Consider the following 14,700-nt stretch of genomic DNA (forward strand, 5'->3'; position numbering starts at 1 on the left):
TCTATTGGCGCTACACGATATCTAAACAATCTCTCCAAACCCACCTTATTAGCAGAGCCAAAGAATTTGGTAATTTATATGGTCTCATCCAACTGCTAGTTGTTTACTCCTGTTTCCTGGCATCGAACGTTTCATAGCTTTTTTTTCAATTTCCCAGCTATTTCCTCGGCATTCAAAGATTTTCTTTTGAAAATTACATGATAAAATTTTGGGCGAGATTCAGTGAAGATTTCCATATCATATTATCCACAACACCACTAACTGAAGTTAACAGAACTGTTACAACCACCCCCAATTATATGTATTTTATGTAACCTTACCCCCAAACGGCCACGTGGCAGTCATCTAACTCACCTCTCTTTTCTCTCTTTCTATCCCCCCATCCCCCGAGACCTCTCTCTTCTTCATCTCTCTCTCTCTGTACTCTCTCTCTCAGCTCTCCCATACCTCTCTATCTCTACCTCTCGCCTCACTCTCTTCTCCTGGACGCTAGGACCTTGTCACCACCAAGGGAGGCTCACAGCAAGCCCAAGACCTCCTCCCTGTGAGTTCGACGGCACGGGAGCAAAAGCTCCGGCGAACCCTCTCCTTTTTCCGTTAGGTAAGTCACAGATCTCTCCCTATCTCCGTTAGTGTGATGCTTGGTGGTGTTTTCTGAGTTAAACCCTTACCTTTTTACATAGGTTTTGCCTTGGAATCGAGTTGGATTAAGCACACCCGTTTTTCCGGCGAACCCGTGAGCTTCGAGGGGATTTCCAGTCACCTCTGACTATGTCACGGTTATTTGAAGGTAGCAACCTCTTCCCATAACCTTGCTCTTCATGTCCGTACTTAGATCGGGGTCTAGAACCCTTGTTTTCAGGTGACTAGAGCTGTAGCAGCTTCGGCCTTTTTCTTTGGCAAACTAGGCCTTTCAGGCCGTTTAGAAACCCCCCATTGGGCCTTAGCCGTTTTGGGCCAGCCCAGTACCCTAGCCCGCATGATTTTTATTTTTAGTTTAGGTTTTAAAAACCCAAAAGCCCACGGGCCTTATACTGTAGGGCTTTGGGCCCGTAATCAAAACCCAGTCCATTCTTTTAATTGTTTTAAAGGCCTTATAGTCTTGGGCCTTTATTATTTATTTGAGGATTGAAGCCCAGCCCTTTTTGGCCTTAAGGCCTTCGGGCCATAAGTGTGTGGGTGTGTGTTGTGGGGGTATGTGGGGGTGCAGCCCGTGTGTGTGTGCGTGTGTTTAGCGTGTGTGTGTGCGTGTGTTTAAGTGTGTGTGTGCGTGTGTGTATATGCATGTTGTGCATGTGTGTGTGCTGGTGGTGTGTGTATGTGTTTGGGCTTAAGCCTAAACCCCATTCCTTTACCCTAAACTCTTTTAACCCAAAAACTCTAGGTTCCTAAAACCCATTAGACCCTAACCCATCCAACCCAAATCCCTTAATTTATTTAGTTCAAGCCCAATCTTTTAGAAAATCCTTTTATTTATTTATTACATTTTGGTGCTTAGGTAAAGTTGCTAGTGGAGAAATTCTTAATCCTTATCCGCGCGACTCTTCTGCCAAGGAATATTTGTGAGTGGACCCCTTCTAAAATTACATGATTTTATAAATTAATTGCATAAATGATGAGCATGCCTACGAATTTATGATTCGATTTATGTTAAGCCTGTTTACTGAATTTATTGATTTTCGTCTCGTGTTTTTGGTGAGGAATTAACTGTTAGCCTATTTTTGAGCTATATTTATATATATATATATATATATATATATATATATATATATATATATATCGTATTTTCTATAAAAACCATGATCTGGTAGACTATCTGATGGATGACGATATGATGCTAGAACATGTTTTAGAAACCCCTCTTTATAGTATAGACGATGGATGACTTTATACTATGAAGTGGTTATTTATGAGAGGCGTAACTATTTGTGCGTACCTAGAGGACACTATGCCGCTTGGGGCGAGGATTTGGTGTTGGTATTTAGGCCGGGAGAAATAATCCCTAGCTACGGGCTGAGGGACATGGAGCAGGCATTGGGCCTGGAGTAGGTAATCTCTGGCTACGGGCACAGAGACCATGGAGCAGGTATTGGGCCGGGAGATATATTTATTCAGTGATCTTTCTAGCAGCACACCGCGCTTACGAGACGATCTACAATACGTTTATTGTTTTGATTTCCGCAATGTTATGCCGCGGTATGATTTTGGAGATATTTTTGGCATGCTAGGATTTTGATTAAATCCATCACTTATTATGTTAGTAGTTTTCATTATATAAACTGTGGGGGTTAGTACTTTGATAACTGTTTTATTATTATTGTATTTATGAACTTGGTCCACTCACCTTTGTTTTTGCCCCCCCCATTTAGGTCATAGAAACGAGGACTACGACTCGACGTACGAGGCATTCCCTTACCAGTAGCAGTCTACTCCTCACTTGTGTGATATCTTGTAATGATCTTTCTTTTTGTAAATCTTGTTTTAGATTGTGTCTTGTACACTCTAGACACTTCCTTAAACTTTGTTCATTACTTCTAGATTCTAATATTTACTCATGAATATTTTCTCCTACTCATTTCTCTTGTAATCAATTAATGGCTTTCATCACCCTCGGGTGTCGGCCAGCATGTGTCTATCCTGGTATTCGAGGAATATCAGGGTCGAGGCGTGCCAGAACTGACCTTATGAGATCGCTTGCGATTACGAAAAACAGAAATATACTGTTCAGATAAGATGTCAGTAATTTATGGATAATGTGTTCCAGCGTATAATTAACTAATTTCTTGAGTTTTAAATGATAAACATATGATTTCAGTTAATTAAGTTCCATGCATTCTAATTAATCAGTACAGGATTGGGTTTGGACTGTGGAGCTTACTACCAGAATTTCACCGAAACGGCTGTGGAGCAAGGAAAGGTGAATGTGGTCGACATAGATAGGGCACTGAATTACCTTATGTTTTGCTTATGAGGCTAGGCTACTTTGATGGAAACCCTACTTTCAAATCTCTTGACAAGAAGGATATAATTATATGCACCAGAGAGCATATTGAGTTAGCCACACAAGCAGCAAAGAGAAGAAACAATGCCAATGAAACTTTGCGTAGAACTCTGCTAAGTTCAAAACCCTGGCCGTCGTCAGGCCTCATGCCAATGCTACTACCAAGGTCATGATCGGAAAATATGCTGGTATTGAAAGTGCAAAAAATGTTTCCAAACTCTTACGTGTTTTACAGAACAAATGTGTTACATGTAAGTTTGTACCATTATTACTTACTACATTGTGTACGTGTTCCTTGCAGTACACTTCACCTCCTGATGCTTTCAAATCCTATGGAAAAGTGAGGTATGAAGTGGGATGTGATGTTGCATGTCTACACGAGAGCTTGATATATATATTCCCTGCCATGGCAGCCGCCAAGGAAGCTCATGCAACCATAGTTATGGCGGGATTGGACTTACCGGTTGAAGCGGAGGGCTTGGACAGAGCTGACCTCCTTCTTCCTGGTTACCAAACTCAATTATCAACCAAGTTGTTCGCCAAACAAAATGATAATTGTAAGTACAAGAATTGTTAATAGAACTGCATTTTTAGACCACATGATGCGACAATTAATATGTTAGCCAATATTTAATTATAATAAAGATAATAGATGTAATAAGTACATATCAATTGCTTCGTCATGTGATCAGCTAACATCCTAACATTATATGTTGACTATATTACAGGAGGAAGATTACCTCTTACATGGTATGAAGCTGGTTACATCGAAATGCTACCTATGCCATCCATGCCATTGAGGCTAATCGATACCCTAGGCTATCCTGGTCGTACATACAAACTCTTAAATGGCTCTACCGTTTATCCATTTGGCTATGGCCTTAGCTACACTCAATTCAACTACACCCTAATAGCTGCAGTTGAGTTGATGAATATTTTGTTGAACAAGACCCAACACTGCCACAAATTTAAGTACCGCGATGAAACATACAAGCCATCCTGCCCAGCAGTCCTTTTAGATGACTTGTAACACGATTTTTCAGTCAAGGTTGAAGTGAAACATGTAGGCTAAAGGGATCGGAGTGAGGTTGTTTTTGTTTACTCAAAGCCCCCAGATGGAATTGTAGGCACTCATGCTAAGCAGGTGATTGGGTTTGAGAGGGTGTTTGCGAAAGCTGGACAAAGAATGGAGGTTAATTTTGTGATCGGTGTCCCTAAGAGCTTGGGAATTGTTGATTACACTGGTTACAAGCTTTTTACCATCGGGGATACACGCGATCGTGGTTGGAGAAGATCATGGGATCTCATTCCCCCTTCAAATTAACTTTGAGACCAGGTAAAATTGGTTGTTAATTGACAATTGTATTCAACTTTTAGTGCTAATTAATTAGGTTATTTCGAATGACGAATTAGTAGACTTTTTAATGCATTTACCTCACTTTTTCTCTGTTTAACCTTCAACATGTATACAGTTCACCCTAATGATCAATAAAGTACTCTTTTCTTCTCTTTTCATTTTGGTTCCTCATTCCCTCTTCAGATTCTAAAAGTCATTATGCACTTTTGTCTAGTCGTCCCTCTTTTATTGTTCTACTACGAAACAGTGTATAACAACATTTTTAGAGCGTCAATAGCATCTTTGTTTTTATATTACTTACGCATGCACACACATATATATATATGCAAGAATCAATTTCTACCATGAGGAATAATCTTAAAGGTTATTCCAAATTAAATATGCAAGAATCAATTTCTACCATGAGGAATAATCTTAAGATTATTCCAAATTAAACTTGACAACGATGCAGGTTGAAAAAGACTTTACGTAAAAGCCTTGAGGTTAGTTTAAATAGTGAAAAAGCAGAAAAATGATTTACGATTAAGGTAGGTTAAAAGAAATCGGTTTCTTTCAATATAACTAAAGAAAAAAAATTACGGTACAACTAAGAAGTAAATAGTTCCCATGATTACATCCAACTGAGAATGGATTCTATCCAAATGTAAGGTCCAAGGAAACATGAACACAAAATTAAGTAAATTTGTTATTCTTTGTTTCAAAAATTTGCACAAGGAAATAAAGTAGATATATGGATGGGCAAAAAGCCATCAGAAAACAAAGAGAACTGGGAGGGATGATGGGTAGGGTAGTCCCAACTTGACCAAAATTGATCCCAAAGAGGGGGGCCAAAAAGGCACAAAAACTACCAAGCAAGAAATATTGGGGTAAGTGGGGAAAAGAGGTTTTCAGTGGTGCGCCACTATCCTCACATCTTATTGGAACCTAAGAAATATGTACAGGGATGGGACTTGGGAGGAGGCAATACCTCCATCCATCCATGTCCCCACTATTTCCAGCACCTCAAAAAGCTAATAAAAAAGCATCCAAATTAGAGTGTATAACTAAATTATAAAAATAAAATAAAAAAATAAAAAAAAAACAAGAAGATAGTGACAGAGATTTGAGCAAGTCATGCTCACATAAAGCAACCAGTGATCATCTGCAGCTTTTGAGAAAAGCATCAGCTTTTAACCGAATCCAGCACCAAATACAAGTGTGCCACAAACATGTCTGCTGATTGGTTGTGAGGGGAGACGCAAGAATTCACCATGGATGCATGCATGGCCATCATGTTCGCGTTCCTGGATTTCCAACGGATGAATGTGAGAGGTATGGAAAGGAGATAAAACAGTGACGTGTCTCTGAATCATGCGACAGGATTAAACGGATCGTTATGGTTTCGTTTGGTGCCTGGAACTAGATTGGATTGGATTACTAAACATATTGAAAGTACGTTGAAGAAAAAAAATCAGAAATTTAATACCGCTTGAAAAATAGAAGTTGAATTAAAGGAACACATTTTTCAATCCCGCAAATTTCCACGGATTAGAAGGAATACGTTTGTTTCATGTCAAATCCCTTCTAATCTTCGTTAAATGCAAAATCATTATATCATCATGTCATCAATATATCTAATATTTTACGATATATCCAATTCAAATCCATCCCAGGGACCGAACGAGTATAAACAATAATGGAACATCAAATATAACTAACAGAAGCAAATTTGAGTTATTAACCAACAGATGCTGGAGTGCATAGTTACATAGCAGTCGATAGCTGCAACTTGCCGTGCGAAATTAAGTGAAATACAAGAAAATGAGCATGCATACTACAAATCAAAGAGAGGTCTGGAATACACTTCAGGAGCCGGACGAAAGAGCTCCAAAAACCAGATTCAGAGTGACAGCAGCACAGCCATTACGTTTAATGGCCCAATACGAGGGTTAATCGCCTTCGTTTAACAGCGAGGGGAATGATAAATAACTACAAGAGTTCTGTTATTACCACCATAGCTCAAGTGCACGTTCAGTCGTTCAAATTCTCAACTCCAATCTTCTGCAGCTCAACCTTGAGAGACTTCAAGTACTGAACAGCTTCGTCCAGAACAGCGACGGTGTTCATTTCATTCCCACCAGGTACAATCCCTCTCAGCGCCCTCACCATCTTCTTCATTTTCTGGCGTTTCCTTTCACTGTTGCAGCTGCTGCTGCTACCAATGCCAGAAGACTTTTCAAGTGAAGAACGCAGCCTTTCCTTCTTGGTTTTCAAACCATTACTGGAGCAAGAATCAGAGAATGAGCTCCCATAATTTCCATGAGTTCGTGCTGTACTGACCTCTTCCTCATCATAATCTTCCAGCTCTTCCTCATCCAAGCTCAACAATGCATCAATATCATCGGAGTCCTCCTTCAGAGTAGATGATGCTTCTCTATTGTCATTATTTCCCTCGTTCAATCCCAGATTGTCTTGGATGTAAGCTGCACAGAGGTTAAAGGCAGGACCAGTAATTTTGTGGGCAATTTCAGGATTGAACATAATCTGACTTCGATGATCAGTCTGGTCGAAGATAATGAAATTCTTCGGGCAGATGCTAGAGGTTTGAAATTCAACACCATGGAAAGGTTTAAAGAGATTTGCCTCATTAGGTAAAACTGCCCCATAAGCAGAAGCAACTGGAATGTGCATGTAATTATTACCCACTTGATTTGCAAAGGGCGGAGCTGCCTTGTTGGGGTCAAACTGCTGGCCACTCTGCATCAGAAATTCTAACTAAGGCTTAACAGACGGAGTTTCTACCAAAGTGTGAGATTCTTTGACTTGTAACTGGATGAAGGTTCGCAAAAATAATACGAGAACTGTTTGCAAATCAAGTTATTTCCATTCTGGTCACAAGAGCCACCTATTCCCAACCAAAAACAACCACAGTAACTACAACTGCCTTCTTATGTATGAATACTGCCAGAGTGAAAGTTTGTCCCAAATCCCAGAGTCCAGAGGGCTTCTGATTAAATACTACGTAACAGGTTTAAGCAGCTGACGGAAATATTCAGCCTGTGAGATCAAACAGTAGGATATCAACAAATTAGTTTTAATATCTTCATAGTGGTACAATCAAGCATGTACGTCAAGAACAATCATTTGAATGCATATCAATACATAAGTCCTGGTAAAGACAGCACTGCTAGAGGGAATAAAAGTTAAATACAAATTTTGTAAAGAATGCCAACAACTATGGAAGTCCACACGAAACCGCAATGACAATCTTCTTTCATTTTTAATGTAAGTGAATTCAACTGAACTTTTTATTGCAATCAATCAAAGCTGAAAGAAGACGAACAACGACAGGGAAATATGAATATCAGATGTACCTGACAAACTTGCATCTGGTGGAAGTAAGCAATGACCCCAACACTCATTAAAATCTTCCCGACTTCCTTAATAGCTCGATATTTCTTTACGTTTACCCCAATGTTCATTCTCACTCTTCCAACCACCCCCAAAAATCACCAAATAAAAGGATTCTTCGAAAACAGAACTTTACCTGCAACAGTTAATCCACAAAGCAGCATTGTTAGGATGAGACCAAAAGAGAAGTGCGAAACCGAAATACATCATCAATGCCACACTTGCTAAAGAGCACGAAAACATCAACTTGTTCCAAGAAACGAAAAGCACAAAGGAAAAAACTTCAGTTCATCGTACTGACGTTTTTGTTCCACGATGACAAAATTTTTATAGAAACACATACGGCAATCAATCGGTTACATTAATCCTTTAGAAGTTTCAATTTTTACACAAATTTTTAAAGCCTTATAAGCCGAATTGACGACAGATAACTAACAAAGCAAAATAAACTGTAATCTCACCAAAGTGAAGCAATTTACAGTATAACACGGAAGAACACCACCAAGCGGACGCAGTTCCTGCTGTAATTCACAAAAGAAGACGTCCACGGCATCTTGAATTTACTTCTTCAATTCCAAATCAATAGTAAATGCTCTCACTCTTCCACAGGAAAAACTAAATGGAAACAAAATCCCAGAGTTAATCAAACATTATCCGACACTTAGCACAATAAACACAGAAAGAAAACCCAATTAGTCTAACGAATCAAAATTTCAAAAAAAACAAAGAATATTATTTCATTAGTCGAACAAAGAAAAAGCTCATTATCAATTGACAACACCAAAATCTAATTAAAATAATTTCTTAATTTGAGCAGTTTCCTAGCAACATAAACAGAAGCTAATAACACAGAAACACTCACAAAACAGACAATCAGCAGAATTAAAAATTACTTCAACAATTAATCCCAATTCAAAACCCTAGATTATGAATCCAAACCAAACTATGAAATCAACAGGAACTACCTCAAAAGCAAACAAATCAACCTTCAAGCCCCTTAAAAACCAATACCCACAAAAAGATACAGCAGAAAAATGCAAAGATCAAAACTTTGAGAGCAGAACCTATGTTTTAAGAAGAAGATGGCAGATTAGAACCAGATTATCGATTGCAGAGGATCAGATTTCGGATTTGGGAAATGAGTAATTGTCTCTGAGCAGAAATTTCCCTAGATTTGCGCTGCTGAACAAGATCTACCACTACCGGTTCGAGAGAGAGAGAGAGTTTGTGCGAGGAGAGAGAGAGAGATGGGAGGGCGTGTTTGGGAGTAGTGGGTATTTAATTTTGGGGTCTTCGTTGGGATATGTGAAGGGGCCGGGACAGAGGAGTCAAACACGGAGCGTGGGAGCCGTCGGATTGGGGGCCTTGGAAATGCTTTCCGTCTATTGCGGGTGCAATGATGGCCGTCGGATGGAGCACGCGTGCAGGGGGCAAATGTGGGGCCCTCCTCTGCGAGGTTTGACGATTGCGTATCGTGGAAATGACTCCTCTCCTCTTTGCTCGTGTGAATGCCCCATTTCCCTTTGTTAATTACCCCCTTAATCACTTCTATTATGCTTTCCATAATTTGCTTTTAGTCAGCTTTTTCTCTCTACAACCGCACCCCATCCACTTTAACATACAACACTCTTCTAAAAACTAAAATAAACTCTTAAAATTTAGTTACACAAACAAGTGATATTCAACACTAATTAATCGAATCAAAATAGATATTCAGCATTGCCAATGAGGATTGGCTCAGTTAGTAAGGTCTTTGTCTTGTGAGTCGCCCCCATCAAGATTTGAGCCTTGCTGCAAAGTTTTTGTTGGTTCGCGATCTATAAATTCTTACAACTGGAAGCTGACAATTAATTGTGGGTATGCCTTGACACTAGTGATGAGAGTAACCAACTTCCCTCTACACTTTATAAAATTTCGACATATATCTAACAAAAGCAAATTGGCATAAGTGTTTATTAGGGATTTGGATCGGATCCAAATTGTGGGGATCTTAGGAATCCTCACATCTTAATCATTCATCGTGCACCGTACGGTCAGAAATTATTTGATTTTTTTTATTTAAAATAAAACACAAATAATACCTAACGAAAACTAACATCACGATATACGATGAATGATTACTAAGGATTCCTATAAAATGAATCCGGAGAGTATCATCTTCTGTTTATTCCCTTAATATAGAGAGAACCGAGAGATCGGGAGGCATTAAGACAGCAATAAAGGCCGCTAAATTCTAATGAGAAATGATAGAAATATAAAAGTTAGTACAAATGCTGATAATTTTAATTTATATACTAATTATTGATTTAATCTCCATTAAGTTATATTTTTGTTTATAATTTGAACTTGTTGTATTTATGTGTTGTTTTCTTTTCGTTTTTGAGTTGCATGTTATCTTTGACGATTTTATTAATACGTGAATATGACCCCTCAAACTCAAGGTGCATGAAAGACGAAAAGATGGTGATGGATGTGTCAATTTGTCAATTGGTGTAAAGTATAGGCTGCCAAGTGGCAATAACTTTCTAACCACGCACCAAACTTGATGAATTGACAGAAGTGACAAAAGCCCCATATTATGCATATTCTTTTAAGAAAAACCAACGAAAAAAAGTATGAAAACTTCTGATGATAAAAATAAAATAAAGGATAAAGTAAATAGTACTACAATTGACTTTTTAATATAAAAATATGGATTTTCGTTACAATGAACAGTACCAGAAGCTTTTCGTTAAAATTCTCTATTTAAAAAAAAAACTAATGAAAAAAGTTTGAAAATTTTGAGTTTTAACCAAAAGAACAAAAACATGTTATAAGTGAATAGTATCAGAAATGATTTTTTAGAGTAAACATATCATTAACGTTAAAAGTGAACAGTACCATAAGTATTTCATTAATACTCCCTCTTTTTTTATGGAATAATGTTAGGAAAATTAAATTTATAGATAAAATTTATGAACTAAATAATACACATGTCGTCAATAAGAATGAGTACGTTTATTAAGGTTTAAGTAATAACTCAATCATTAACTTTCATGTCATTCAATTCGTAAACTTTTATCTACAAATTTAGTCTCTCTAACATTATTATTTTTATATGTTGCATGGGAAATCGAGAGATTATTTCTTAATTTGTAATAAATTATGTTATTTATTTTATTTTTATAGTTACTTATTAGACAAGGAAATTAAGTATTTTTTATATATATTTTTTTTCTCGTTAAGGCTTTAAGTTATTTTCTCTAATTAAGCAAAATATAATTTAGGGTTTAGAAGATTTTTGTAATATTATTGTTGAGTATTGCTCTTTAAAGAAGCAAGGCTTTTCCGTGTGTCTGTTTCATGTGCAATTGTTGTTATTGTTGTGTGCGCTTCCAAATCCGCATCACTTTACCTACGAAAACAATGATCGGATTGGATGGATGATATTAATAATTGGATTTTGAAGTAAAAACAAAATTCAAGGGGCTTCGCACAAATCAGGTTTGCACTATGTTCAGCTCTTTTTTTGGCAACGTTGTATAACTTGATTTATAAGAGACACAAAGCGAGATATCACAAGTCATATTTGAGTTTTTGGGTAAGAATTTTTGTTTAAAAAATTAGATCTTCAAATTAAACAATCATAAACGATGACCGTCAAGTGATTACAAGTTTCAAGCAAGACATACCTATACCCTCTTTTTTTTTTAATTATTTACTCTAAAAGAGATGAGGTTGACTTAGTCTCTGTCTCACATTGGGCTAGCAATAATATGGTTCAAATTCGTCTTTGATGAAAATTGAACCTAAAACATCTCGCTTACAAATGAAAATAAATACAATAAACAGTAGTAGTAAGTGGTTACCTATACCGTTTGTTAAGTTTAACTTTTAACGATTTAGCTCTTAACTTTTACTCTTAACCTCATAACCCCTTTCTCTCTCCCTAAGAAAAAAAAACTTTCAAAGAAACAATCCTAGCCGTTGACCCCCATCTTTTGGTTTTAGGATTGGTTACAATCTTTTTTTTATGTCTTCTCTCTTTTCCTCTTTGTTCTGGTTATGGTCATTCTCTCGTTCTGTTGAGAAGAGCCTTTGTAATTGTGGTCACTCTCTTGTTTTTTAGAGAAGAGTTGTTATGGTTATGGTTGTGAACCTCAAATCCTAAAGTGGCACCTATTGTTCTAATATGAGGTGATGATTTTAGGATGTTCGAGTTTGTTGGAGGTGATTCATAGCAGGACTTCTTTACTGACAATAGCAAAAATCATCAGCAGATGGTGCGGTCTTTTTTTCGTGGTGCTGTAGTTCTTTGGCTCACAATTTACGTTTAGTCCTCGTGGCAAGGCTTTAGGGTTAGGACTAACAGTCCTCCATGGCTGAGAAATTGTATTACACATTTGATGAGTTTGCAATTGTGAAGTTGGTGCATGTTTGGCCTTTTGGATTATTCTAAGTATCCCGTTGGACATGCTTATTTTATGTATGTTCAATTGATCATGTTCTTAATGAAATTTCTTAACCTCGCAATCAAAATACTTCATATTTTGTTAAATTAATCTAAGAATTTGTTGATTGTTATGAAAATATGGTTTTCAGCTGGCTTACCTGTGCATTCACCAGCATTGAAATCTCTCATGCACAAATATTTCGCCCATGAGCGGTAGGTCTCGGGTTCGAGACTTGGGAGCAGCCTCTCCATAAATGGGGGTAAGGTTAGCCGACATTCACCTCTCCCAGACCCTGCGTAAAGCGGGAGCCTTGTGCACTGGGTACGACCTTTTAGGCTATTTTGGCGAGAGAGCATTATAATTATTAGTTTGGCCAAAACACCTTTTTAGTCCCTTCACAAAGTCGTACTTTCGTCCTTTTATTTTCAGTTCCATCCAATTTGGTATTCGTCAACTCCGTTGATTCCTTGTAGATCGGAGGTAATTTTGACAGATTTCATACAAGAAATCAACAGAAGTTGATGGATGTACTCAAACTGGAAAAAGGTTGGAGCATGGACCAAATTCATTGCAATTGAAAATACTCTTCATGAAAACTATAGGAATAGGGGAAAGTTTACAAATATAAAATGCTGCATAGAGTTATGAAAATAAAAAGGAAAAACTAGTTTTGCCGCTTAAGATCAAATGGAAGAATCTCGATCTTACCTGAGAAGAACAGAAGAAGGACAGAAAAAATAGGACATGGCAGAGCTACTCAGCCATTTTTGCTGTACTATGTCAGCTAGTCTAACTCTGTGATGGAATTCACGTAGAGGGGAGATGAGTCACTTGTAGCAGTTACAATACGATCAGCTCCACTTAGTCCAGATTGCATGAAGTTTGGCATGACAGTACTTAATTTGAGGCCACCTGCGGCACAGTTTCTTTGTTTATTTTCTTGGTCATAAAGCTTTTTTTATTGGTTACTAGATATTACAAGAACCAAAGGGTCCAATTTTTCATGAGGTTTTGCCCTTTTTTCTTTAAAACTAGGTTTTGCCCTTTTTTTCTTTAAAACTAGTGCCATCTTAGATATTGCTTAGGATTACGTTAATATGTCTGAGCAGATTTGGAGAGTCGGTGGAAAGAGATGGGAAAGCATCCGATTGTGTTCCTTTTTAAGATAGCTAATTATAAGAGATAATGTTTTGGAACTGTGGCATGTATACAGTTGGGATAGCCTGCATGCACTGCAACCAGTAGCAAGAACAGGTGGTTACGCCTCTAGTGATCACAGAGAAACAATGGGGCATGTATTGAGCAGCTTGAGATATTATTAGGGGTACTTTTGATCTAGGTCTAAAAATTTGAGTTGTTACTGTGATGATATATGTATATGTGTGAGTGTGTGTGTGTGTATATATATATATGATATTTATAAAAAGGAGACTAACGGATGAGATGTTTGTTGGCGAAATGAATTTAAAGCAATGGATTGCAAATTCTTTAATTCGAGATAATGCAGTAGTTGAAGTGGTGGATGCTGATCTACTTGGAACAAAACCGTGAGCAGGAGGGATAGCATATCATCCACTATGGGATGAGCTCTACCTTGTTCTGCAGAGTTGCCGGAGGAGAGGATTAACATGAAAGACACTGGTTGCTGTTTTCTATTGGCAAATGACTGGTTTGGTTCTTCTGGTGATGAGGATGTTTGGAAAAAATGTACTCCTCTAGTCGTATAATCACTATTTGGCCCATCAATATTATTGGTTGGTCAGGACAGTGCTTCTACCATTTGCATCCGAGTTTCAATCTCTTCTTGTAAATTAGAGTGCCTAGGACTATGACTTGTATCAAAAACAGTACATTTTGCAACATGCAGGCTTAATTAACCTCCTTAACAAATCTTGAGGGAATCTTAATCTTCAATAATCCAACTTCACTTGCTTCAGCTAGGCTTAAATCCACCGTCCGTGATTGTATATGTACTTGTACTAATCTTTTCAGCACACCAATTCACCAACCAATTAATAAAACGCAACTTCTAATTAGGGTTAGAAATCCAACTCATTACTTTGGCTTTTACATGCAAGTTGTGCGTACTGCGCACACGGTGTTTGGTCGAAACCGCGTTTGGCACGACACACTCAGAACCATAATCTGCTCAGTTTATAGAATTGGGAATTCAGACTCCCACTAGAGTCCTAATCACAAGATGCCCTATAGTCTTGTATTCGAGTGCCAGAACGAAAAGGGAATACCGTCAACCAGATTTGTCAAACTTAATTTGATATAAATGTTTCACGTGTTTACTTACTTGAAACGAAGGAAATCGTGAATTTGAGAAGTCGGCAATTTTTGGACATGTTTACTTAGGTAATAAATTACGGTTTATATTGTAGAATCCAAATACTTAATATTTCAAGTATGTTAGTAAACACATGAAGAGTCAAGAATCGAAATAATTATAACCTTCATGTGCTAGTAAATACATAATAATTCGAATGTCAATTCCAAATAAGTAAACATGCGAT

General features: G+C 37.6%; 1 protein-coding gene and 1 pseudogene across 4 annotated transcripts; one reads left to right on the forward strand and one right to left on the reverse strand.

Moving 5' to 3' along the window:
• Positions 1 to 2,077: 2,077 nt before the first annotated feature.
• On the forward strand, positions 2,078 to 4,516 carry LOC126622919 (beta-D-xylosidase 3-like; annotated as a pseudogene).
• Positions 4,517 to 6,048: 1,532 nt separating this feature from the next.
• On the reverse strand, positions 6,049 to 9,028 carry LOC126621722 (transcription factor bHLH144-like). 4 transcript variants are annotated; one of them, XM_050290287.1, is made up of 4 exons: positions 8,846 to 9,028; positions 8,210 to 8,363; positions 7,712 to 7,884; positions 6,049 to 7,394 (listed from the first exon to the last, which is right to left on the reverse strand). In XM_050290287.1, exon 4 carries the CDS (start codon positions 7,098 to 7,100, stop codon positions 6,369 to 6,371), a length of 732 nt encoding a protein of 243 aa, XP_050146244.1. In that variant the 5' UTR covers positions 7,101 to 7,394; positions 7,712 to 7,884; positions 8,210 to 8,363; positions 8,846 to 9,028; the 3' UTR covers positions 6,049 to 6,368. The 4 variants fall into 4 exon arrangements, with proteins under 4 accessions (XP_050146244.1, XP_050146245.1, XP_050146243.1 ...); XM_050290288.1 differs by having other exon boundaries at positions 8,228 to 8,363; positions 8,813 to 9,028; XM_050290286.1 differs by having other exon boundaries at positions 8,714 to 9,028.
• Positions 9,029 to 14,700: the final 5,672 nt, after the last annotated feature.

Source organism: Malus sylvestris, chromosome 5 (assembly GCF_916048215.2).
Source record: "Malus sylvestris chromosome 5, drMalSylv7.2, whole genome shotgun sequence".
Classification (NCBI taxonomy): Eukaryota; Viridiplantae; Streptophyta; class Magnoliopsida; order Rosales; family Rosaceae; genus Malus; species Malus sylvestris.

What these genes read in the sequence shown, in the direction of transcription:
- LOC126621722 (XM_050290287.1), bottom strand. Translation starts at nt 7,100, where the DNA reads ATGCAGAGTGGCCAGCAGTTTGACCCCAACAAGGCAGCTCCGCCCTTT.